The sequence below is a fragment of the Chroicocephalus ridibundus genome, chromosome 14, assembly GCF_963924245.1.
Source record: "Chroicocephalus ridibundus chromosome 14, bChrRid1.1, whole genome shotgun sequence".
Lineage (NCBI taxonomy): Eukaryota > Metazoa > Chordata > Aves > Charadriiformes > Laridae > Chroicocephalus > Chroicocephalus ridibundus.
Genome location: NC_086297.1, coordinates 14,265,301 through 14,292,431, shown reverse-complemented (window position 1 = coordinate 14,292,431; position 27,131 = coordinate 14,265,301). Strand labels below are relative to the sequence as shown.

The window sequence follows — 27,131 nt, the reverse complement described above, 5'->3', positions numbered from 1 at the left end:
GATCTGAGGAAGAAATTGTTGGCTGTGAGGGTGGTGAGCCCCTGGCCCAGGTTGCCCAGAGAAGCTGTGTCTGCCCCATCCCTGGAGGGGTTCAAGGCCAGGTTGGACGGGGCTTGGAGCAACCTGGGCTGGTGGGAGGTGTCCCTGCCCAGGGCAGGGGGTTGGAACTAGGTGATCTTTAAGGTCCCTTCCAACCCAAACCGTTCTATGATTCTATGACTTTTTTTTTGTATTTAGGGGAATTGTTGAAATACTTGTGAAATGGGAGCTCTGCTTTCCTCGGGGAACACCACTATCTTGTGCCTCAGCATTGGCAGAGGAAGCAGACTCTGTAATCCCTATGGGAGAACACATTTGGTCAGAGAAAGGTTTCCTGTATCCGCTGTGTCTTAATTCAGTCAGCCTGTCTCTACGCTACTTTCTCAAGCCCAAGAGCGCGATGTCACAGGGAATGTCATTAAGGACCTGGGGGTTCTAATTGACAAGCAGCTGAATATGAGGCAGCAGTGTGCCCAGGTGGCCAAGAAGGCCAATGGCATCCTGGCTGATATTAGAAATAGTGTGAGCAGCAGAAGTAGGGAGGTGATGGTCCCCCTGTACTCAACACCTTGAGTATTGTGTCCAGTTTTGGGCATCTCAATACGAGACAGATATTGAGGTGCTGGAGCGAGGGCAGAGGAGGGCAACAAAGCTGGTGAAGGGCCTGGAGAATAAATCTTATGAGGAGCGATTGAAGGAGCTGGGACTGTTTAGTTTGAGGAAGAGGAGGCTGAGGGGAGACCTCATCTTGAAAGGACATTGTAGAGAGGTTGGGGCTGGTCTCTTCTCACCGGTAATTGGCGATAGAACAAGAGGGAATGGCTTTAAGCTGCAGCAGGGTAGGTTTAGACTGAACATTAGGAAAAAATTCTTCCCAGAAAGAGTGGTCAGACACTGGAATAAGCTGCCCAGGGAGGTGGTGGAGTCTCCATCCCTGAATGTGTTCAGGAGTCGTTTAGATGTGGTGTTGGGGGATATGATGTAGGGGAGAACTTTGTAGAGTGGGGTTGAGGGTTGGACTCGATGATCCCAAGGGTTTTTTCCAACCTAAATGATTCTATGATTATTCCCTGGCTGTCTGTTCCTGAAAAAGCAGCTAAAGACAGACAGAGGGTCTGGTCTCTCTCTCATGTTCCCCTGCCTCCTGGAGCTGGTGGGCCACACTGCTGGGCAGGTGAGGATGCTTTGGTTGTAGCTCTAGAGATAAAGTGTCTGAGTTGGCTTCACTTACTGCAATACTTCAGGTGATAGCCAGGAGCATGCAAAGAGCATCTAGAAACCACTGGTGTCCTTCTGTGTCTCCCCACCCAGGCGTTCAGCATCGTGTTTCAGAAAGCCATCGAGAGGGCAGCTCCAGAGGAGAGCCTGGCAGCACGGGTGCTGAACCTCATCGACAGCATCACCTTCTCTGTCTTCCAGTACACAAGCCGGGGGCTGTTCGAGTGTGATAAATTGACCTACACTGCTCAGGTTACCTTCCAGGTAAACGTCACCATTTCGTGCAATTTGTATGCGATGATTTATTTTACAGGCAAAGATATTGGCATGCAGAGAAAGCTCAAACTGGCACAGCTGTGGCCTTCAGCATCAGAGCAGCAAATACAAGGGCTGGGGAACTGATTTTCTTCTCTTCCCCTCTTGCTGATAACAGTCACAGATGCTGTGTTTGATTTGCATTATGCTGACAAATGGTTGTTTGAGAGAGTAATACCTGCTTGCAGGACCTGAAAAAAAAAAGGGCAAAGCAAGCTGGTCCTGAAGGGTTATTGGTTTTGTCCAAAAGAACCGCGTGCTATATCGCTGCTGTCTTTGTCTAGTATGTTAGTGTAAATTTTGATCTACAGTCTGAGCAAGGAGACCTTTGTATATCCCTATGCTGAAATCACAGTCAATCAATAAACAGTGCTTGGCATGATGTTGCGAAGTTGTTATTAAGCTTGTGCAGTGAATGACTGTGTAAATGCCCTGCCATGTAGAATGCAGACATGAACCAAGTTTGAACTGCTCAAAGTGTGCAGGTCTAGTCAGCCTTGATCCAGTGATTGCCACAATTTTTTATTAATTCTACACAAGAAAATACTATATGTAAAAAGGCAAGTTACTATATATATGTGTACACACACATATATACACACACAGCTACCCTAGAGCAGGGCAGGTTTAGATTAGACATCAGGAAGAAGTTGTTTCCACTGAGGGTGGTGAGACAGTGGCCCAGGTTGCCCAGAGAGGTGGTGGAGGCCCCACCCCTGGAGACATTCAAGGCCAGGCTGGATGAGGCTCTGAGCAACCTGATCCAGTTGAAGATGTCCCTGCTGACTGCAGGGGGTTGGACTAGATGGCCTTGAGAGGTCCCTTCCAACCCAACACATTCTATGATTCTATGATATATATACATATATTAAAAAATGGACTTAAACAATACATTTAGTTAATAAATTGTCTGTGTGTAAAAAGTCAGCTGGTATTTTGCAGCCTGAATTCTGACCTAAAGGGTACCTAAATTTTCTAGTATATGTCTCTAAATAACGTGTTTAAGTAGCACACATTGTGCTTGTAATGACATTAAGCATTAAAAATGGGTCACTTTAAGGAAAACCAGCACCCCCAATTTCAGTGTGTGGAGGTGGTTGGGTGATGAGGCACAGGATTCTCCTACAGGAAAAAGCAGTTGGCTCTGGAACTGAGCACCTCATTCCCGTCCCCGGGGGAAGAGATGCCAGGCACACTTCAGCTGCCATTGCCCAGCAGGCCATAATGAGATGCAGTCTAGGATCTGTGACAAGGAATTAACAAACCCGCCACTCCAGCACTGCTCTTTTTCCACCTGGAATTGAAGTTCAGGTTTTTGGAGTTTGTCTCTGAGATTTCAGAAGTCTGGCTGGGCACTTGGAGCAGTGGCTCCAGCTGGGCTCCTGAGCGCCTACGGCTTTCCAGAATTACCTGGAACGTTGCTCTGGCAGTCTTGCTCCATGTGTTCCTGAAAGCCAGCATAGGTGGCAAAAACATCAGTAGCAGCTGAATGGCCCAGGTGCTCTCCAGTGTTTGAGGCCTCAGGGACCTGCTTATTCTCTTGGTGTACTTACCGCGAGTTTTTTGTGGTTTGTTTTTTTTTTTTTTCATTTTGTTTTGTTTTGGTTTGTTTGTTTTAAACATTCTCCGCTGACCTTCAAAATGGAGCAAGACAGTGAGAGATGGACAGGACCCTGGTAGCATGCCCTGGGGATGCATGCTCTGGCTCCTTTCCAGAAAGTTACCTCTTTTAGCTGCAGATGTGAAGCTCGGGGACCTGCGGCACATCCCTCAGCCTGGGGCTCTGCTGGCAGGGACTTCTCCTCAGGGTGCTATCTGTGAACCTGGATCACAGCCCTTGCTACATGCTTTATCCCAACTTTGGTCCTCTTATGTTGGCAATCTCCATACTTGTTCCTGGTCCTTTTCTGGGGAGACGCAGAGCACCTCCATGGTATGTTTCATCACACCCCTCCAACATGGCACACTCTGTACTTTTTAGCCACACTTTTGTGAGCTACGTGAGTTGAATAATTAATCTGCTAGAGTATGTTGCCGCTCTGTGTCCTGGTTGCTCAAGGATATCTTGTTTGGTTGAAATTACAGATACTTCTGATGAGTAAAGAAATCAACGCAGTAGAACTGGATTTCCTACTGAGATACCCAGCACAGACCAGAGTCACGAGCCCTGTGGACTTCCTGTCTGATCACTCCTGGGGAGGAATCAAGGTACTTGTTTCACCTGAGCGGTGTGAAATCAGCATCCCTTATCTCCTCTAAAGGCCTTTCAGCAGCCTTCAGGTTGGTCCTTATGGCCTTTGATGCACAAAGTACTGTCCATACATGAGAAATGGCACGAAAATGTCAGAGAAATGGAGTTCTTTAAGTAAAAGACCAACCTTGTGGGCTCCTTGTGACTGTACCTCTGATGATCTGTGTGTTCCGGAGAAGGTGACATTTTCCCTCTGAGATTGAGGCGTCTCTCCCTGTAAGACAGAAATGAGAATTTCCTCTGGTTTTTGTGGTTATGGGTTCTAAGGGACATGGAGATCTTCCCTGTGTTTGGGAGGAGGGGAGGGAGGAGGGAGCAGTGAGGACGGGGCCTCTGCCTCATTCTGTGCACGCACACGACCTAGCTCATGTTGAAAATGTCACAATCACATTTTCAGCCATAAAATAAGCTTGGAACTTCTCGCTAAGACCAGCCCTGTTCATCCTCTAAAAGGCATATTTCCATAATAATGGAGGAATTAAAAAAAAAAATCTACACCCTTTATTTAATCATGTTTTGTTCAGTGGTGGCGTTTTGCTGTTCAGACAGCAGCAGTTTTATTTTTGTTTCTCCTTTGAAGACAAATTAAAGGGACATTTCAGGTCAACGCACATAATCAGGGGAACTCATCCATCAAGCCCATGAAATACATGCTTTGCAACAGCAGATTTTGTCTTTGAGCTCTGCAGTCTGTATAGATTGGAGATGTATGTACATATTATTGCTTGAAATCTCAGGATTTCTCAACCCTGCTGGGTCCCTGCCTTTGTTCAGCGTGGGGATATACAGGGTGAAAGGTGCATTTCAGTTCCTCTGGAGTCCTTCTGGGTTGGCGTCCCACTGCTTGGGAGAGTTCTGCACCCCAAAGCTTCTTTCTGCTTCAGTCCTCTAAGTTTCCTCCGAAAACCTTTCAGAGGTTTTGGGCTCTGATTCTAATTTTGGAGATGCTTTTGTGCATCTTAGGAAACATATGACTCTTGTAGTGCCCAAGGATGCTTTCAGTGGTCCTGCCTGCAGGTGGCACGTTCTCCAAGCAGACGCCTGAGTTTGCAGTGAGTTTTCTTTGCGAGATAATCCCCCCTGTCCTGGCCAGTTCCATTCAGTGTGGGGGAAATGGCCTTTCATGGTCCCCATGTGCTTCATCGTGATTGTTGCAACTGCCTCGCTACTGGGATGAAGTTGGTACGGTTGCCAGCTCAGGGTCATAAACACCAGAAGGTGCATCACCTCCCAGTTATTGATTCTTCAGACTTTATTCTTGCATCACTATTTGACCTGTGCAGGAGAACAGACATTTCCGTGTCAAAGTACTGTGTCAGAGCCTGCTATGAGACCAGCAGTAAAGAACTTCCACTCATCAGAGCTCAAACACTGTCAGCGGCATCATTGAACAAGATCTTCACCTTCACTGCTAACTATGTGCCCTGGCTTTGTCCCCACCAGCAGCCTGTGCTCCGTCATCCCTCCGCCATCCCAAACTGATGCAGGGCTGGGTATTTATCGTGTAGCCATTGTGTGCGTGGAGTAGCTGGAGACTTGTCCGGAGGTAGGCAGGAATTGAGAGCAGACTGTCTCCTGCGGTGCTTTGCAATCACTGATTCTCTTTGAGATGCGCCCTTCCCACCCAGCTTCCTCTCTCCCACTGAGTCCCTTAGGGTTTGTGGTTGAGATGGAAACTACGTGATGCCAAGAAGACGCTGCTCAGCGTCTACCCTTCTGCTGAGCTGTGAGATGGCAGGACGTGAGTGTGTCTGAGTGCGCTGCGCGTGTCAGGTGTCTTCAGCCTCAGCGTGCATCCACTGTCCCCATGAACTGCACGTCTCAAAGAGCTGCAGTCACTGGTCTGCACTGATCTGCCCTGATTTGATGTATTTCAGGATTTTCAGATAGTGAATTCTATATTATCAGATACTGAATGTTCTTCAGATTGTCTTTTGTGGTGATTGTAGTATTGATTTTACTATAAATAATATGGCTGGTGTCAACTTTATTAGTGTTTACATTCTATTAATGTGTGTTGGTTTATTAGCCTTTGCGTTTTTGGCAACTCCAGTTACTTGAGGCATGGTTTTAGTACAATCACATTTTGTCACAGACTGCTATAATTAGGTTAATTAGTCATGGCTTCTATACAGCTTATTAGCAGGCTAAAATCTCCTTTTCTTTCATCAGGAAGATTAAGTACTGTAATAAATTGTTTCTTCAACAAAGCTTGAGCAAAGTACGTTTCAGATTCATATTTCAAATTGGAAGTGGAATTTAGCATTCTGCTAATTTTTCACAGAAACGTGGAAAATGCTCCTGTACAAAGTCCTCCTCCTGCCAGGGGTTTCAGGCCAAGACAGTAATGCCAAAAGAAATCAATATTGATATTTGTGGCCCATTCTGTGCCTCCCATTTTGGGCACATTAACTTCAAGGGAAATCTCATTAAATGTTGAGGACTCTGGGCATGTAAATAGCCTTGCGTGCCTCGGCTTGTTATTTATTGTTGTTGTTTGATTAATAATATATATAGGCTAACAGTCCATTGCCGTGGTGCAGCTCATGATGCTGGGGTGTCTGACGCATGTTTATGATTTAGTTTTCCAGCTTCTTTCAGTAAAAAGTTCGGTACAAAGTTTCCCAGAGGTTTTTGCTGCAATGTGTGTGTCAGGGAAACTCAATATTTACCAGTGAACGAAGAAAACCCCGTACCTGCCCAGAAGAGCACCGTTTGTGGGGAAGGGGTAATATCTTTTATGAGATCTGCTGATAGACTTGGAAAAAATAGCTAAGTTTCGGGCTTTTTAGTGCTTCTTCAAGTTTGAAACAGGAACTGGATTCAAACTAAGTACGGGTAAAGAAAAACTGCTCTGAGCTTAATTTGATTCTGTTCATCTTTCAGCCTATATGGGGGGAAAGCAGCACCAGTGGAGGCACGTTGGTGGAGCAAGGGGAGACATTAGCAAAGGACACGGTCATTAGCCCCAGTGCAAATGCTGCCTCCGGCTCATTGAAGGGTTAGTTAAGAGCAGGAAAGGGAGAAAATTGTGTCATTTAATGAAAGTGGTGCCTTTGCTGAGTCCCTGGCTCTGGTGTTCAATAGAGTTGGTCGTTTGGGTTCTAAGGCCCGTCTTTTGCAGGTACTTAATAGTGATCTCTTGAGAAGCCAAGAGTATTATTTTACTCTTGATGACGTTTTCTGTCTTTTTTTCAATTTCCTTTATTACAGTATGTTATACCTTCCTCACCGCTGTGTTGCCAGTACTTAGCTTCTAAGTTTTTATTTCGCTTGGTACTTCTGAAAAAGTTCTTTGCATGCATGCAAGATTGTCCATTTCTCCTGGCTTGGCTGTTGGTTACCTTACCAACAAATGTGTGGAGACACCTTACACCACAAAGGTACAACGATGCTACTGCTTGAACTGCACAGGACGTCAGGGCGCTGCCATGTGCAAGTGACCACTTTGGTATTCTTGTTGCAGGATTGAATTTAGCATGGAATCAGTGTAGAGGTTTTCCTCTGTAGGGTTTTCCCACCATTTTTTTCTTTCCTTCACTGGAAGGTCTCCAGTGCCATAAGATGAAGGTGTTGATACCTGGATGGGAGATGAGTAATGTCTGAATTGAGTTGGGTTTTATGGTTTCTGGGTCTTCCAGATTATGTCTAGATCAACAACTGAAATGGGCCACACAGCACAGTGTGAAACCATACAGCGAAACTCTCCTCGCCTCCCAGACCAGAGAGACCTTGTATATTGTTGACTATGGACAGTCCCTGGAGTGTCCTATCCCCCGGGCTACGGCTGGCCGTTTTCTGAGAGCAAACAAGTTGGCCAAAATCAAACATGAGCCAGCAACATACTAGCAAGCTGTGTGCCTCATGGTGAGCTTGTGCCGGGACCTCTTCTGTAGCCACAGGTTCAGGAGCAGATCAGCAGGCCAGAAAAAAGTGTGTGTCTTCTCCTCACTGCACAGGTCTGCTGGGGTCTGAGGCAGGCAGATAGAAACTCCTTCTCCCCATAGTCTGAGACAGTCTTGCTCCAGAACAGCCTTACAGATGCGTGAGTGAGGTTTTAGTCCTGAGCTGATGCAATCTGCCCATCAGTAGCTTATTAGCTTGGGCAGAGCCTCACAGGAGGCATAGTTACGTATCTTCTGGGCAGTGCCTGGTGCCAAAAGACCGTGCTCCTGTTTCTTAGGGGCTCAGCAGAGCAGTTTGTATTTGCCTAGAAAAGATCGTATGAACGTAGCAACAGTCAAGCTGGGCTCTTCCGGAGCTTCACCACTGCTAATGAAGGTCATGCCCTTATGGGATTCGTTTTCACAGTTGCCTGTGTCAAAACCAGCCCTTTTTAGAAGGCGAGGTGGTTCTCGGGCCACTGAAACTAGCTGAAGGTTGGGCGAATGGATTTCCCTGTGACCCTGGTGATCTCTGCCATGAAATTCTCCCGTGCTCTGACTCCCTCCATGCAGTGCCCTTCCTGGGGGAGCCGTGTCCGTGGTGCCTCGTGGCCCTGTGCCTCCCGCGGAGCTGCGGTCCCCGATCAACCCTGCGTGGATCCAGCTCTCACCGCGGCAGCCTGTTCCCACAGGCAGCTCTGGGTCTGCTTTGCGCAGATACGCGTTTTCTGAGCCTGATTTTCTTTGTGATATTTTCTGCAGTGCCTCTTCACTGCTGAATGCAGATGTGTCCCGTAGGATAAGTGAAGCTAGTTAATATACAGCACGAATACACCTGGACAGCTTGGATTACTTCTTCATCCCAATCATTTCCCTCATCTTTTTCTGAAGAGGAAGAATTTTCATTATGTAGATATGAAAACGCTACTGAAAGGGCATTGTTTAATAAATGTGATGTTGAATAATGAGCTCTAAATACCGAATTCAGCTTTCGAGGAGGAGAACAGCAGTAGACAAAGTAGTATATTAACTCCATATTTATAATTTTGCAGAATGCAGATGATAAGATGGCATGTGTGGCTTATGAGATAAAATACCAAATCATATATTTTACATTTAAAAAAAACTGGATTTTTTTTGACAAAAGAACAAAATCTCTCTTCCAACTTTCACTTTTTTGTACTCTTTAGACACTGAAATTTTTCATTCTTGTCAAAGATTCATTGTGACACAATCTGCTGCCTATATTGTGTTCTTTGTGCATAAGCGAGGTCCTTTGATCAGGCTGGTCAGATATGAAAGGCTTGCAGCTCACAGCTTTCCATGCACATTCAGAATTATTATTATGCCAGAAAATCATAGTCTTAATTAAATCTCTTCCATTAACTCCGTTCTTCAGATGTAGAGCCTTTTAGCGCATCTTTGATAGAAAACATTGATTATGACACTTCGATGTGCGTTTATCTGCTCTCATCTAGAAGTTTCCTAAGGACATTCATCTGCCCTCACCAACTATCAAGTGTCAGAGAAATGTTCCCAAGGTCTCACAGAAATACTGCTTGAGGACGTTTTACTGGGTTTTTTTCCCCCTTTTCTTTTTCAACCTGCTGGCTAACGATCTGATGTTTATCTGAAATACAGCAGAGATTTTGATCACATCAAATATTTAAAGACATACTTTGTTGGTTTGATTGCAGAGTGGAAATTGAATTTTTCTGGATGCCTCTACAGCAGCATCAGCCTGCGTCTTTCACTCTCAATCCACCCGTGACACAAAGCCTGTTGTCAGCTGGTCAGTTTGATGGTAAAAGTTCTTTCAGCCTCTGAATGGAAGGAAAGGGAGTAATTGCTTCATCGGAGATACCTTTTGGATATCAAATGTATCTTTTTTAGGCATTGTATATCTTTTGAAGTCCTATTGCTTTGCTTAAAAAACAGAAAAAAGAAAAAAACCCAATTGCAGTGGGCTCCTGAAAATATGTGAGTGGCCTGTGGTCCCAGGAGTGACCGCAGAGAGGTCTGGTGGCTGAGCTCTGCTAGCAACCAAGGGCGTGCAAGCACTCATCCCATTGAGTGCATGAGGTACTGTACCTAGACGTCTCAAATGCTTTTGGAAAGGCAATGAAGGCAGATGGCTTGGATTTGGCTCCTCTTTATTAGTTCTTCCTTTTAAGCCCAGATCTGCCATAAAGGACCTGTTGGAGCTCCTTGTTTGTGTAACACAGTAGAGCCCATCGGTGTTTCTTTTGCATGGCAGGGTTGGCTCACGTGAGCAGCTGTGAAGACTGCAGATTAAGTGCTTGGCTAAATTTTGACTGGGTACAATCTCTGGAGCCCTGATGGTAACACCAAGGCTTTACCTATGTTGAGGCACATGAGATGGCCTCAGTGGAGGCACTTGTGGCCTGTGTATCATCCCCACCGTGTGACCACAGGGCATCAAGGGACCACAATATCGCCAGTACCTGAACAGGAGCATCCTTGTGCAATGAACAGAATCTGACAGAGCCATGGGGACAAACTTTTCACTTCACTCGGAGTTGGCCAAGCCTCTGCTGGAGTCTGGTTTAATCTTTGAGCGTTGCATTTTAAGAAAGATGTGGACCTTCTGCAGACAGGGTAGAGGAGAACAGTGAGAAGCGTCAGACACCTGAAAACATGACTGTGGGAAGAGATTGAGGAGAGGGAGAGGGGGAAGGATTAGAGCCTCATAAGGGAGAAGGGGAAGGATTAGGGCCTCAAGATTGAGGGAACAGGAGGGTACGGTCCGCAAAAAGCGTCCTCCATCAGGGAAAGAGCAATTGTTTTTCTGTATCAGTAAAGGGTAAAGCAAGGTGCATCTCAAAGTACTGACAGAGAGATTAGAATCATAGAATCACAGAATGTGTTGGGTTGGAAGGGACCTCTCAAGGCCATCTGGTCCAACCCCCCTGCAGTCAGCAGGGACATCTTCAACTGGATCAGGTTGCTCAGAGCCTCATCCAGCCTGGCCTTGAATGTCTCCAGGGATGAGGCCTCCACCACCTCTCTGGGCAACCTGGGCCAGTGTCTCACCATCCTCAGTGGAAAGAACTTCTTCCTAATGTCTCATCTAAACCTGCCCTGCTCTACTTTAAACCATTGCCCCTCGTCCTGTTGCTACATGCCCTTGCAAACAGCCCCTCCCCAGCTTTCCTGTAGGCCCCCTTCAGGGACTGGAAGGGGCTCGAAGGTCTCCCTGGAGCCTTCTCTTCTCCAGGCTGAACTCCCCCAACTCTCTCAGCCTGTCCTCACAGCAGAGGGGCTCCAGCCCTTGGATCATCTCTATGGCCTCCTCTGGCCCCGCTCCAACAGGTCCATGTCCTTCTTGTGCTGAGGGCTCCAGAGCTGGACACAGTGCTCCAGGTGGGGTCTCACCAGAGCAGAGCAGAGGGGCAGAATCCCCTCTCTGGATCTGCTGGCCACGCTTCTTCTGATGCAGCCCAGGATGCGATTGGCCGCCTGGGCTGCAAGTGCACATTGTTGGCTCATGTCCAGCTTTTCACCCACCAGAACCCCCAAGTCCTTTTCCGCAGGGCTGCTCTCTATCACCTCATCCCCCAGCCTGTATTGATAACGAGGGTTGTCCCGACCCAAGTGTAGGACCTTGCAGTTGGCCTTGTTGAACTTCATCAGGTTTGCTCGGGCCCACCTCTCCAGCTCGTTCAGGTTCCTCTGGATGACATCCCGTCCCTCTGGCACATCGACCGCACCACCCAGCTTGGTGTCATCAGCAAACTTGCTGAGGGTGTACTCAATCCCACTGTCTATGTCATTGATGAAGATGAGGAACAGCACCAGACATTGGGAAAATCTTTGTGACAGAGACTGGCATAGATTGCTTGCAGTTCCCGTTACTGAGGTTGCTCGAGCAGGTCATGTGACACATGTATGAGGATTATGTCAGGGGCCTGAGGGCACCAAGGGACTCTGCAGCTTCTTTACTTTGGTTGCCTGTTCTCAAGGCCAGCTCTGCTGTGGTGCCACCAGAAAACCTTGGATAAGACTATTGCTGTGAAAAGAGCTGTGAGAATCCTCAGCAAGGGATGGGTCCATACATATGTCTATCTATATGTATATCAGGACACAGAACCATGGACTTCGAGAGCCTTCCAGCAGGTGACAGATGCTTTAGCTGAGCGCTTCCAGCCCATGAGACACATTTTTTCTTTAGGTTTTGCTGTGCATTCGCGCATGGTGATGGTCCATCTGTGGTTTATAACAGCTGAATCGAGGGAACTTCTCAGAAATGCACAAGATGCCACAGCTGTCACCAGAGACCCAGGGGCAGCTTCTGGTTCTGGCTGTGCATCTCTGATTTTCTGGAGAGCATCAAAGAGTGAAGAGGAAAGGTGGAGACTGTGACTTGGCAGAACAGCCTGACTCTGTAAGGCCCATTCTCAAAACAACCTCAACAACCTTTGCAGAAAATGCAGGAAAAATGCCAATGTGAACCTATCTGTGAAACATCGCAAGCAAAATTGTGAAAATTTGGTGAGTGGTTATGAGCAATTAGAATACAAAGATTATAACTAAATCTCATTTCTGTTGCTGACCTTTCAAAGAATCACAGACTGGTGGGGAAAAGTGCCTGAAAAGAGCCTGGCCCCATCCTCCTGACACCCCCCCTTTCAGTATTTATAGGTGTTGATAAGATCCCCCCTCAGGCATCTTTTTTCCAGCCTGAAGAGACCCAAATCCCTCAGCCTTTCTTCACAAGAGAGGTGTTCCAGTCCCCTCATCCTCTTGGTAGCCCTTTGCTGTCCCCTCTCCAGCAGTTCCCTGTCCTTCTGGAACCGGGGAGCCCAGAACTGGACACAGCACTCCAGATGTGGCATCCCCAGGGCAGAGCAGAGGGGGAGGATGACCTCCCTCCACCTGCTGGCCACACTCTTCTTGATGCCCCCCAGGATGCCATTGGCCTTCTTGGCCACAAGGGCACATTGCTGGCTCGTGGTCATCCTGTTGTCCACCAGGACTCCCAGGTCTCTTTCCACCGAGCTGCTCTCCAGCAGGTCACCCCCAACCTGTGCTGGTGCAGGGGGTTATTCCTCCCCAGGTGCAGCACCCTACACTTGCCCTTGTTAAACTTCATAAGGTTTCTCTCCGCCCAACTCTCCAGCCTGTCCAGGTCTCTCTGGATGGTGGCACAGCCTTCTGGTGTGTCTGCCACCCCCCCCAGCTTTGTGTCATCAGAAAACTTGCTGAGGGTGCACTCTGTCCCCTCGTCCAGGTCACTGATGAGTATATTGAACAGGACTGGACTGATCCAGTGGAGATGTCTATAAGAATGTACTAGTAGGTAGGACTTGAGTGCTGAACCATTGCTTCCTGATTCGTGGTACAGTTTCACTGGGAATTTTCCAAGAAAACGTAGCGAGACCCAACCCATCACCCCTCAGACCACTTCTGTCATACAGCCGCAAGGTGTCTGCATTTTGTGATGCTCTAGGAAGGATGCTGCAGATAAACAGAAGGATGTTTTTGTGTACTGTCATGTCATGGCACTACATACTCTTTAACCCCAGTATAATTTAGATGTGGGCAAAACGCGAGGAGGGATTTGAATGAAGACAGGGGCATACAGTGCAGTGAGCTTGTCAGTCAGCTTTTATGAAAGAAATGAGGATTAAAATAACATTTTCGTGTTGAGAGGTGATTGAAGTTTGGCAAACCCATCATGTCTTTATTTTTACCTTCGGTAGAGATTTTTCTTATGAGCTGAATAATTCAGGTAGTGCAGCTAAACAGAAAATAACACCTTCAGTGAATGAATAATACAACCCAAAACCTAGTATGGGAAAGACGGCAAATAATCCATCATTTTCTACATTAATCCCTCCAGTTAACAGTAGTATTCAAATGGAGTAATTCATCTGCTTATACGTCTGTTTCCTGAATGATCCAATCTGTCAATTCAAGCCAGATGCAGGTTTTGCCATTCTTCGAGGAGCTGTCTTTCTCCAACTGTGGGGACGCTGGTTTTCCTAACGAGATTTGGGCCACCTGCAGAAAGTGAAGGAAAGAAATTATGAATATTTGCAGAAACCTATATAGGCAGAACTTGCAGTGCACATAGACACTGTGAGGCCTGTAGAAGGTGTTTTGAAAACGTGTGAGGTTGTTCCCGAGGACCAGGTGTTCGTACAGCTGCGCTGCTTTAACTCCATCGCAAGAGTTCACGCAGGAGCTGATTCACGCTCTACAGAGAGACAACTGGGACGCTGAGTGGTGGTGGGACTTTCCCACACCTCCCTGGGAACCCGCGTCCCTCAGGTTGGTGAAACCCAGCTCCAAAACGCGCAGCCAAGCCATGGCGACAGCAGCACAGCTCAAATGCTTTGAATTACTGGAATGTTTCCAGACCTTGGATCTAATCCCAGTGCCACTGTTGCAAACGTTCAGTTGAACATGGATAGCTTTGCTGCATGCCTCACCGGACGTCTGAAAACCATTCCCCTTCAACTGTCATTAGCGTTTTGGCTGCCCCATCCCTGGAGGGGTTCAAGGCCAGGTTGGACGGGGCTTGGAGCAACCTGGGCTGGTGGGAGGTGTCCCTGCCCAGGGCAGGGGGTGGCACTGGATGAGCTTTAAGGTCCCTTCTAACCTGAACCATTCTGTGATTCTATGATTAGCCTGCGGGCTTAGCTTGCTAAAAACGTGCCCATCGCTGCTGGGGACACCCCTGCCCACTGAAACCCTGACAGCTTCTGCTAACGACGTTGTCAGGTGGTGCCTCTCCAAAAGCAGAGTCCCAGGGTGGATCACACGACTGCCGAGCACCGTCAGCCTTTTTGCTGGAGTCTTAAAAACTGTATAACGCAATTCATAAAAGCACATCTCCTTAATTTTGTGAGTGAAATCATGACTAATTGTTAGGATTTAATCATCTCACAGATTATTTAAACTGTGAGAATATTAAATATCATTTCTTTCCACTGTTGTCAAGTTGTATAATTTTTATAGAGACATTTGATGTTCAGTATGTTCCTTATAGACGTTTTTTTTTAAAAAGCAAGCTATACAAGGAGCTAAGACTGAAAGTATGAATCAGGTATAACCTGAAGACTCAAAAAGTAAGGGTAGCTTAAAAAAAAACTCACTTTTTTTTTTATTATGACTTTATTATGTCTTTTTAGAAACCAGTCCCATGGCTGCTGGGGAACTTGGTAAATAGGTTTTTAGAAGCTCAGTCTGGCAACACTGGTTTTACTGGCACTGTATTATTTTCCACACTATTTTTGTCAGCGGAGCAGGGTAATGAGGAGCTGTTTTGACTTCCCTTGCCCCAGAGCTGTTCTCGAGTCAGCTTGCTCTGGGGCGGGGTATTTGAAATTATGGAAATAGTTTAAAATACAAAAAAAAAAAAAAATCTGTTTTTTAAACAATAATTTCGTTTATAGCTGAGGGGAAGAAAACATGGAGATAATATTATTTATAATTATTTTTTTTAATTTTTTTTAGATTTTATAAAAACTTATGAAGCAATGCCAAAACTTGGGGCCAGTTTTGCCTGGATGGTATCCTTCGAATAACCGCCTTTAGTGATAAAAGCACAAGTTTTCTCTAATAAATTTACAAAAGCCTCTCGTAGCGTATCTGGCACTGGGAGGTAAATTGCACGCAGTAGCCATGACACCAGACCTTTGAAGTTGCTCTTCTCACTAAAGGCTCAGCCCGTCCTCCAGAGGCAGCCGGCAGCGGGGAGAGGCTGAGTGTGTCCTCTCCTGGTTGTGCCCATCTGCTGGGGCTTGTCCCTGTCCCCCAGACACGCGCCCCCTTCCCCGCCTGGCCTTCGTTGGCTCCGGAGGGCCGCGTGTCGGGGACACCCTGTGAGCCCACCAGCGGGTGCTCGGCAGCGGCGATGAGGATTTCTTTCTCCGAGGCAGTGGCTGATACACGGCATGTTTCCTGCAGCTGTGGGGGGAGAGCGAATGCTTTGCCTTTGCGAATGTGTGAAATTCGCAGATCTGCTGACATACCGGCTTCCAGTTTCGAGCTGGTTCTGACTTGGACGAGAAGCTGTCAAAGAAAACCAAAGTGATAAAGCAAGTTGTCTGTGATTCAGTGAAAGGAAAATCATTTTCTCTGAGAAAACAATGATCCTCGCCTTGACATGGTGTGAAGAGACCTGTTTTGCTGGCAAAGTCTCATTTTGAGATACAAACTCAAGACCCTCCTGTTTCCAGCCCTCAGAGACGATTGTCGTGTGGGTTGCAGAGGCAGGAACTGGAGTCCTCCAGCCCTTTTGATCATATTTTATTTTGATCAATGTTTTTTGTCTCTCTCAATTTCCATGACAACTCTAATTGACAAATGTATTCTTCATTACGTTGACAAAAATAGCCACGCTACCCAGGTTGATGTGTGGCACCCATCTGCTGTCCCTACGTACCATTCCTGCTTTTACTCCTGCTGCTTGGAAACAGTGATGTATTATCGTTGGTCTAAGTTTCTTGGAAAATTTCACAGCAGAGGTATTGAAAAGCAATTAATATTCACAGAAAGATTACTGATTGAGATAGCTTTCACTGCACTGGCTTTTAAATAGCAGCTTCTCTTATTAATACCATCACTCCTAATAAATGCAATTAAAATTGTTGACTAATGAAAATTTTAGTGTTGATTTATATAATACAGACTTTATACGTGCAATTAGAGCTTTCTTGATTCTGCAACATGTTGTTCAGGGAGAGAGAGACTATCATCTCTGGTTACGTGTCTGTCATTTAGTAAGAAGAAAGCAATTTTTCAGTCTCCCTTGTTAACAGCAACCAAGAGACTTCTCGAAGCAGCAGCAGCCAAAAAGTGGTATTTTAAGGAAGCCGCTTCAAAAGACAGCAGTGTTAAGGTGTTTTATATAAGCACTTGCACTGATGAATCCGCTGCATTCAACATTTGCCATTGTATTGTGTTCAGCTGTGAGAGGTGCATCAAATACATGTCATTGCTGCAAGGAAGGAGGTTTTGGCCGATCAGAATATATGGCACCGGTCCTGAGATACGTGACGTTGGTCCTGAGAATTTCAGTTTCGCGTGTTCTGTGCTCTGGTTTCGAGTTTGCCACAGAAAGCGGGATACGGCACTGAATTTGGAGGAAGTTCCTCTGTCGCTGACATTTCTCCGTGTCAGTGCTAATCCACACGTGGGAACAACGTCTGTTGAATCACCGCTTTGCTCACGCTCTTCTTCACGGTGTACTCAGGCTCCCCGGGAGGTTGGCCTGGAGACGGTCAGCGCTGAATCGAGTCAGTCCATGCTGCAGCTCTCCAGTGCTATTGCAAACACTCTGCTCTTACCCGTGCCTTTTGGGGAGGTAGTGAGGAAATTGTGACTCCGGGCACGGCTTGATGTGTTGCAGTAGCATTTACAGTAACATCGACAAGGACTTCTCTGCCTGTAGCTCTACTTCTGGCCATGGAGCACACGACCTGGGAGGAAGGGTGGAGGGATGTGTCCAGTTACGAGATGACAGAGCCAAACTCTCCTTGTTATTGGCAGTAAGTGTAATAAGGATCAACCACGACAAACTGCAGGTAGGGAGCTTCAGCTTGAGCATCTTCTTAAAAAAAAAATTATCATTTCCTTTGCCAGACGGATAGTGCAGCTCCACAAGAGAGGCTGAGAGCGCTTCATTCTAGAGCTCAGGGTTTTGGTAGACAAAGCCATGGCTGACCTGGTCCGGTGCAGGCCATAGTCCCAGCCAGAGCACCAGGTTGGACTAGACACCTCCAGAGGTTTCTTCCAACCATTGCGTCTGTGATGCTGTGAGTCTCTATTCAACAAATGTCCCGAATCAGTGGCACCCACTAGGAAGAGCTTTATAACCTCGTTCTCTCTGTCCTCTACAGGCGTTCCCGCTGCTAAAAAAGTGAACTCGTTTTTTATAAGAAGCCCCTTTTTCTGACTCCTTCCTTCCCTTTGTTCACTCTCTATGTTGAGGTACAGCTTCTACCTAAATTCAATTAGAAAGACCAAAGTTTTACACTGCTCTGGTCCCCTCCTTGGGAAACCTTTCCCTAGGGAAAGTGCATCTCCTGCAGTTCTCAGAGCGGAGTGGCCCTCGGTGTCTTCTGCCTCATTTGCAACAGCACCATGTCCCGGGCAATCTCTCAGCACTTCTCTCGGGGTGTTTGCATGACTTTCAAAGCCCTTTGGCGAGCGCGTATTTTTTCAGTTGATCTGCGCAAGGTGTGACACCAGCACTTTTCAAGGAGCTTTCTCCGGTGCTTTCCACAGTGGGATGTGAGCTGGAGCTTTAATGGTGCGGAACACCTCTGCCCGTCAAGCAGCTTCTGCTTCCCTCCGAGTGTGTCCTTCTCTTTCTAGAGAAAATAGCTCATTCACTGTCTTTTATACTTCACTTGTGTTTTCCACTTCATGTTCAACTGCTTAGAGCTTCAGATTATGCAAAACGCTCCGAAGTTGTTTGTTTCAGCGAGAATTTTGCTTGAAATCCAGAAGAACCTTACAAGCTGTGCCATGCATTTTGGCACCACTTGTAGGAAAGATAATTTGGAGTCTTTACTTCTCTGCATAACAGTTATACTTGCCACTTTCTAGCTACAAAATCTAGCTACATTTTGATTGCGATTATTTATTTACTGCTTTGCTCAGCTGTTCTCTGGGACATTCTTCAGCTACCTGTTTCTGCTACAGACTTGTAGCACCGAGACGTTAATCTTTGTGTGCGTTTGGCGAGTATAAATCTCAGTGATTTGATTTTTACAACGGCGCAGTATGCTGTGCGTGCTTGTGCAAAGAAAGCACCCACCCGTTTACAGTCTGCACTGGGTTTTATTGGGATTTCTGGCTCTGTGGTCACTGCAACTGGAGTCTCAGCGTTGTGGTTTCACGGAGTGTGTGCACCAGACTGTGCAGGCAGAGAGGTGTGTGCGCGTGGGAACAGGGAGAGAAAAATAACTGCATGTGTATAAAGATGAAGGTAATAAATATTCCAACTGTGAAATCCCTTAAAAAAAACGAGTTTTGGTGAGCATGGCATGCCTGAGTCTCTGTTTAGCTTTGGATATGGAGCACCCTGGATAGAAAAGCACATTTTTCCATCGGTTGTTGTGATTTTTGCAGCACAGTTCTCTTTGTGTCTGTTGAAGCAGAAAGGAGACTGTTTGCAGACTTGCACCCCACGGGAATGCTAGCAGTGTGCGCTCCCGTCAGACATGGGCTCAAAATTTCCAGCTCCCATCCAAATCAGGCATTTCTGGGATAACTGACAGTAGCAAGTGCTTGTCACCTGAGAGTTTTTAGTTCTGATTTCAAAACAGGAGAGCAGATTTCTTCTTACTTTGGCTTATGGAGAACTGCACCGTGGATGATGCCAAATTCATAGAATCGTAGAACGTGTTGGGTTGGAAGGGACCTCTCAAGGCCATCTAGTCCAACCCCCTGCAGTCAGCAGGGACATCTTCAACTGGATCAGGTTGCTCAGAGCCTCATCCAGCCTGGCCTTGAAGGTCTCCAGGGATGGGGCCTCCCCCACCTCTCTGGGCAACCTGGGCCAGTGTCTCACCACCCTCGGTGGAAAGAACTTCTGCCTAATGTCTCATCTAAACCCGCCCTGCTCTAGTTTAAGCCATTGCCCCTCGTCCTGTCGCTACATGCCCTTGCAAACAGCCCCTCCCCAGCTTTCCTGTAGGCCCCCTTCAGGGACTGGAAGGGGCTCGAAGGTCTCCCTGGAGCCTTCCCTTCTCCAGGCTGAACTCCCCCAACTCTCTCAGCCTGTCCTCACAGCAGAGGGGCTCCAGCCCTTGGATCATCTTCGTGGCCTCCTCTGGCCCCGCTTCAACAGGTCCATGTCCTTCTTGTGCTGAGGGTTCCAGAGCTGGACACAGTGCTCCAGGTGGGGTCTCACCAGAGCAGAGCAGAGGGGCAGAATCCCCTCTCTGGATCTGCTGGCCACGCTTCTTCTGATGCAGCCCAGGATGCGATTGGCCTTCTGGGCTGCAAGTGCGCATTGTTGGCTCATGTCCAGCTTTTCACCCACCAGGACCCCCAAGTCCTTTTCCGCAGGGCTGCTCTCTATCACATCAAATTCTTGCATCCTTTCCTCTTGTTCACTTCCAAACTCCCATGTCTCAGCAGCTGCTGAGGAGAGGCCTGGGTGCCCTGTGCGGCTGCACTGTCTGGGGAAGGGATGTGGCTGAGAGCATCAGGGAAGGCTGCGTTAAGTAAGTGCAGCGTGATTTTAGAGCTGATGTTCTGTGCGTGGCCTCGAGACATGTTTCAGTTCAGAAGACCTTCCACAAGTGAGAAACTGCCCTCAATCGTACTTTCCTGTGGCCTTGTAAATGGGCCGTGTTGATTCCTGTTCCTGTGACAACGTGCTGACAATGGGCTGGGGAAAAGGAGAATGGACAAAGTCTGATCCTGGCGGGTTTCTGGCGGTGGTTCCCAGGCTCCAGCTATGACCTTTCTGGTGGAGCAAAGCATGAGCAGTCAGTAATGTTTGCAAACCAGTTCAGAGGCATGTGGGATTGTTCTTCTGAAGACCTTCCTTGAATTTTTCCAGGCTCTCTCATCCATGGAGGAGTTCAGAAACCTGGATCGGGATATTGAGGGGTCTGCAAAACGGTGGAAGAAATTTGTTGAATCTGAGTGTCCTGAAAAGGAGAAGTTCCCCCAGGAGTGGAAGAACAAGTCAGCTCTGCAGCGCCTGTGCATAATGAGAGCCATCCGACCCGACCGCATGACCTACGCTCTCAGGTAGGGGCACTTCTTTGCCGTCTCTGGGATGCTCTTGCTTCGCAGGCAGCTTGGGGTCTGTGTTTTCTAGGGAAGAGGAGGAATTCAGGACCATGTTTCAATTTATTTGTTATGGAATGTGATTTCTGCAAAATGGTTTCCTATAAGGAGTCTGTTGAGGGAATCATCTGTGAACTCTGCAAGACAGTTGACACATTCCATTTAACTGGAATTTCTTGCTAAGGGAGATGTAAGCCCCGTATCGGCAGTAGTGCTGGAGCAGGAGAACTAGCACTGGGTGAGGAGCAGACGCACCACGTCAGAAATGAGCAGCATCACACAGTGTTACACATCTGCGAGGCTCCTTCAATGATCAATACAACTTCTGGAGTTCAGCGAGGTCAATTTTAGTTACTAGGTCCTTTATGGTTGTTCCTTAGGCACAAGAATAAAGTGTAGAAGTAGGAAAGTCTTACAGCGGTCTTCGCTTTTTTTTTTTTTTTCCTGTAAAATGCAAAATTTATGTGATGCTAGTTCTGAAAGTTGTAGTTGTAAATTATGTAGTGAAGGTAACTAGGCAAGTCTAAACTTTATGAAGGTATGCAAAAGCAATATGCTTGTTCCAGGAGAAACTAAAGGTCTTTCACTCCATTAGGACTTGTTTTTTTCCTTCTCTGTCCTAGTAGTCTTTAATTTGACATTTCTGCAGTGTCTCTCGTGCTACTGCCTCTCAAATAGTTTATATTGCTCCACCATCTGGCATGTGCGTGTATATGGGTGCATGTAGCAGATTGTATTACGCAGTGTATGAACTAGATTTCTGTTTGCGCTTTAAAATTCACAGAAAAATGCAGACAAGACTGAGTGAAGTCTCCCTATGGTCAATGTTACTATGTTTTATTAAAACAAATACTATAATTTATCATAATCATACCATTCTAAACCATCTTCTTTTTCATTTCTTACTCTTTTAAGGGCTGGATTCTCCACGTGTTCTGTCAGCTGAAAAGATTGGTTTTCCTGTTGTTGCTTAGTTTGAGTAAGATAAGCTCTTGTCTTTTGGAACTTTTAAGTGCATGTTTCATTTAAGCTGGTTTAATCTGTTTCTTTCAATCACAATGACAGTACTCATATAGCTCAAAAATAAGTAGAACATAAAGTTTCAACACCTTTCGTATTTCTCTTTTATGCAAAGGTAAGGGAATCCAAGTTCAAAAGCTTGGCTGGATATTTTTAGGATCTGGGCAAGTCAAGCATTTCCATTTGCACAAGAGTATTGAAATGTCCTTTTGTTTTGTTTCTTATCTAGAAGTAGGTTAGAACGTAAACGTGTGCAAACAGCAACATGTTCACAGCGAACAGTTCACAGCGCCTCCCCCAAGACTTTGGTTGTAGATGTTTGTGACTAAAATTCTTCTGGAAATGCAGCATAGTCAGAGACTATGCCCAGAAGGCTTAAGAAGAGCTTTTATTTAGGGAAATCTCATACCCCAAAAGCAAATGTGAAATTATTAGTGGTAGTAATGACAGTCATAATGTGTTTGACTTCCTGGTTCCTCCTCAGAGTATCATAGTCCTCAAACCTTTCTTCAGCCAGCAGTCTGGCTGAGGCAGATGTCGTTCCCTTAGAGACAAATTTGCCGTTCCTAAGAGATCCACCTCTCTGGAAAAGACACGAGACTCTTCAGCTGTCCTTCTCATGTCAGTCAGTGAAGTCTAGTGCTCTGACGTAGGAAGGAAGAGCTGTCTTTGGACTGAGCTTAATGCAGTTAGCATTCCTGATCGCCGCCACACAGAAGGCTAATGGTCATCTGGCGTCTTGTTTTCCTAAGTACTGTCAAAGTTGTGTTGTGTCTGTGACCCTTCAAAAAGTGGGGGATCTTGTAGAGCACTGGGGAGCTGCATGCTCCGACCATGAGGAGTTCAGCCTCAGGATCCCTCCTGTAGCCAGCGGGGTTTCCAGATCATGTGTGTGTGTTAATCAATGCATCCAGTTTCAGATACCTGTAATGGCGTTGGACCCTACAGGTTGTTTTGCAGTTCTCAACTTGCAGACCTCTTCCTTCTGTATAGCAGATAAATCTAACATTAAATATCTTACTGCTGATCCATGGACATCACTACCAGTCCTGCCCTTCCTGTCTCTCTGAGAGTCGTGACAAATACTGGACTGCATTTTAGGAGTCAAGGAGTAACTTGGTAGCCTAAACACAGGTGACTGGGGGTATTTTACATGCCCTAGAATCTCCCTACCTCATTTCCAGCTGCTGTTCATAAAGGTGCAAGACCCTTTATGTCCCATGTCATATGTGCCAGCTCCATGAAGATGGTCTAGGAACCTCTTTGGTATCCAAAATGATCCACCCCTGTACAGGCTTCTTGCATTTTCCTGTCCTGGAAGTTAGGTTTTTCAGCCACTCTTCATAGCAGATCCCCGGGGATATTTGTACAGGCTGTTTTATTCCCTAGGCCTAAGGGGCCATCAGGAGAAACCACTCTTACCCTGACTCACTCCTTAGAGCTTAGCTGCGGGCAGTGCTCTGTTGTCCATCACCAAGAACCATAATTTCTTCAAGAGGGATTTTGCACTCTATTCATTCCACCTATTTCATTCTTCAGTCTTATTGAGGAACTTCAGCAGGGAGCTTCTTGCAACACCTCGTGCTCCCATGCTTCCACAGCCACGGTGAGGTCAGATCGGTCCAGCAGCCGCTGGCAAGGTAGAACTTGCTCATGATGAAGTCCTTCCAAAAGCAGCGGTACTTCTGCCTTGAGATATAGACCTCTGAAACGATGCAGAAGGACTAAGGGCTCTGGTAGCTGGCACTCCAGCCATGGTTATGACACTTATATGGACTCTTCAGATAAAGGATCTTAGTCAGCTGTGGCTTCATATAACCTAGAAAAGCTGTAAGCCAGTCATTTGTCTTGCAGGGTATTTTTGCTTTTTATTCTGGCACCATTTCTCAAATCCTGCTGCTTTTACTGTGGGCCACCCCTATGAATGCCTTGTTTGAAAGACACCAAGTGCAGGCACTCTTCCAGTCTGCCTCTGAGGACAGGCCTTCCTTTCCTGCCCCTGTGGTCCATTCCAAAGTCTCCAAGTTGCAGTCATCATGTTTCTGAGTCTCCAAGGCATCATTTCATAGAGACAAGACTTGGTGTTAAACAAGAATGTTGTGACCTTGTATCGATGGACTTTGTTAAATTTTGTGGACTGAAGCTTTCCAGCAGCTCTTTAGAAAATCTTGACCCAAACCAGAAAAATCTACTTGAAAGAGATACCAAAGTGGAAGCTTTTTCTTTAGCAATCCCTTAGGCATTTCTATTCCAACTGCCTTTCCCTAGTCCTTAAAGGAGACTCTCAGCTCTCTTAGAAAGAATTTGGCTGCCTTATTCTGGTATCACCTACCAGGTGAAAACTGGCCCGTGGTTTTCTTCCCCGTGGTACTGAGGTTTTCAAAAGGCCCGAGTCATGCATCTGCGCTGGAAGAGTAACTGCGCGTTCCTGGGGGTTGAATGTGACGTAGGAATGTTACCTTTGAATCAATGTTCACTGTATCCTCTTTTCCTAAAGCAGTGTTTTTGGAAGTTCACCCTGGGGAAGTTCAGGCTGGACGTTCTCCACGTGCTGTATTCTGTCCGGGCAGCTGCTGGGGAGCTTTTTCCTGTTCCCTCAGTTGTATTTTTCCTTGTGACTCTCAGGCAGAGGCTAAGCTACACGCGCTGGATATTCTTAGAGCTCTTCCCTTTTATCTTTCCAGAACAAAGTCATTTTGTAAATCATCTGGACTTTTTGTGACTCTTGGTGATAAATCTAAAGGAATGCTGTTTCCTCTGTATGGATTACAAAGTACACGGCAGTTTTCTATACATTAACTTAACTGTTTCTTCTCTCCTGAGATGCCTTTGTCAGAATCAAGCCAATACTTGTATTGAACTTCTGAATATAGCGTTTTGTCCCTGTAAAAAGTGCCAAAAATTGCTACTGAGTGATAACTCCAGAAGCCCAGCCTGCAGATCCTCTCTAAAATTATTTCATGCCCATTCTTTCCGTTTCTAATTTGTTCGAATCGGCAAAATCAAAACTAATTCATTGATTATTTGCAGGGGGATCTGTCTTTGCTGAACAATAGTAGACTGGCAAAACTTTCTTTTCTTTCTGGCAGAGATTTTGTAGAAGAAAAGCTTGGCAGTAAGTACGTGGTGGGGAGATCCCTGGATTTTGCAACAACCTTTGAGGAATCGGGACCTGCGACCCCAATGTTTTTTATCCTGTCCCCGGGAGTCGACCCACTGAAGGATGTGGAGAAACAAGGTAAATAAGTCATGTCTCTAGGCATACCACAGCATTGCTTTTTATCTTCTGCATAATTATCTTGGCATGACATTCTTGTTCTGGTTTTTTTTTTTTTTCCCCCTCATCTCTTTGTAGATAATGGAGTAATCTGTTAAAAATAGATAATTGTGAGACGATCTGATTGTTTTCTCGTTGTTTTTTTTTTTCTTCTTTTCTTAAAGGTTTTTGAATTTTCATCTAAAGTTTAAATTAAACTTGTCTCTTTCTGCACTGCCTGGATTCCCAGTGTGGTTCACGTTGCAACAATTTCTGAGTTGGTCTTGTACGCAACCTATAATTTACGTCAGAGATATCTAATATTCTGTCAGATAACTAAAAATAAGCAATAGCTCCCTATACCAGTCTGCTGGTTAGTGGCAGAGTTTGCAGTTTTTAATCCCACCCTTCCTGAGTTGATTTTGGTGTGGATGGTCGGATGTAGTGCTGTTGGCTGGCTTCAAAGCCAAAGGGTCTTCTCTAAGGCACCATGTTTGAGCAGGCAGTGATTTCTGTTGTCACTGGCAGCTGTAGTCGGTGCCTGTGCTCTGAAGCTGCAGAGTTTGCTCTGGGTCTCAGCTCCACTGTGGAAGAATTTCCATTTTCAGCCTGAACGTGGCAATTACAGTAGGTCTGGAAATGGGGTCACGTGTGACTGTTGAACCGCGGTAACTGCTGTCACTTCTTTCGAGCCCGGTACAGCAGAGGGGTCGGATGCCTTCGGGTATGGCCTTAGGGCTGCTCCAGGTTGCCGTTCTGCTCATCAGATGTCTTTTCTCCATCTCCAGCAACACACTCCACATATCTCCAAGGCCATGGCTTGTGACCAAGCCCCAGTGCTCCCGACAGTGGGCAGTGTGGTATATTTAAACTGTATGACTTCCGTGTCAGACTACTGCTGGCTGGTTTTTAGCAGGCAGGGCTCCAGACTGAACATCAGCAAGGCTGGCAGCCCCAGCAGAGAAACCAGTAGCACTGAGCTAAGCTATCGTCCAGGCAAGTGCTGGAAGAACGCAGACCTGTGGATCTCTTTTCCTTTCTATGATGTGCCCTCTGGGTCATCCCAAAGTAATGTTTGAGTCAGTCTTTACCCACGAGCAGGTTTCAGGGATGTTAAAGCCCAGTGCGCAGCCTGAGCCACAGGCCAGATCCAGTTCTCAGTCATGGGGAGTTGTGTTTCATGCTCTTTCTGCCCTGATACCAGGTCTCGTTATTGTGAATTGAAGGTGACCCCTCTGAGGAAGGTCCCATCCTGTGCCTGGCTTCCCTTTGGAGCCTGTCTCTCACTGGGTTTTTTTCTTGTATGGAAAATGAAGCACTAAAATCCAACCATGAATGGTTTAATTGGAACTGTAAAGATGAGTGTAGTTGAGCACCTGGGGTTAGTCAGCCAGAAAAGTTACAGCAAGTAAAAGTGAAAAAAATCTAATGAAATAAACCCATTGCTTCAGTGCAACTGCGCTGGCCTTAAAGCCTGTCTCGCTGGGGTTTGGATTGGATTCGTTACTCGATATTTTCTCTGCCCTTCATTAGATTTTATTAAAGTGCAATAGATAATTTCTGTGAATCGAAGACAGCTTCTTCCAGATGCTGCCCACTTGTGGGACCTTTCCTTGGCAGCACGGAGGGGACCCTGCAGCAAACACTGTTGGGCTGGGAAAGCTTCCCCCCCGTCCCTGGGGTCCCTTCTCCTCTCCAAGGAAGGAGGAGGACTGGCATCATCTCTGGTGAGGCGGCCGGCGCAGACTCGCTGTGTATCCTCTGCGTCCTGGTCCCATCTGTGAAGCGGAAATAACAACTGATATTAATTTTACTATTAATCACCTGGTTTGGGGTGGCGCCCTGCCTTCGGTAAATGTGCCCCCATCCCTTCTTGAGAGGGTGGCTCATGAAGGCCAAGGAGGAGTTTTGCAGCTGCCAACGCTGGCAGCCAGCAGAGGTGAGGAGAAAGGAAACTGGAAACATCCCAGTATGGGGAGAGCTGTATCCCAGGGGGTTGCTGTAGGAAGGCTAAGCAGAGGGCTGGAGCAGCTGGAGAAGTTTTGGATGCTTGTTTTACTTATGGCCATCTGTTTCCAATCTTGTACTAAGAGCTGAATCCTAAGTCTTGCAAGACAGATCTCATCCTTGTTTTACCATAAAACTTGCCTGCTTTTAGCAGAAATCAGGAATTAAGGGTGTGCCATCTGCATGAAGGCAGCTGTGCCTGCAGAGATATGTGTAGGCAATCCCAAGGGATCAGCACATGGGGACACGTGTCCTGACTCCCCAGCTGAGCCGAATGCAGCCTTCTATGATGCATGGAGCCAGTGCGGATGTTTGTGGGGCTCCTGCCCTTCAGCAGCACAAATTGGCGCTCATCTTCTGA

General features: G+C 46.6%; 1 protein-coding gene across 5 annotated transcripts in view; it reads left to right on the top strand.

The window, feature by feature from the left end:
- Positions 1-27,131, top strand: part of DNAH9 (dynein axonemal heavy chain 9) — a 226,683-nt gene that overhangs the window by 149,468 nt on the left and 50,084 nt on the right. For all 5 annotated transcript variants that reach the window (XM_063352546.1, XM_063352545.1, XM_063352547.1 and 2 more), the window contains 4 exons: positions 1,351-1,521; positions 3,658-3,780; positions 20,255-20,448; positions 24,597-24,745. In XM_063352546.1, the coding sequence (XP_063208616.1) occupies positions 1,351-1,521; positions 3,658-3,780; positions 20,255-20,448; positions 24,597-24,745 (637 nt within the window). The remainder of the gene's footprint in view (positions 1-1,350; positions 1,522-3,657; positions 3,781-20,254; positions 20,449-24,596; positions 24,746-27,131) is intronic.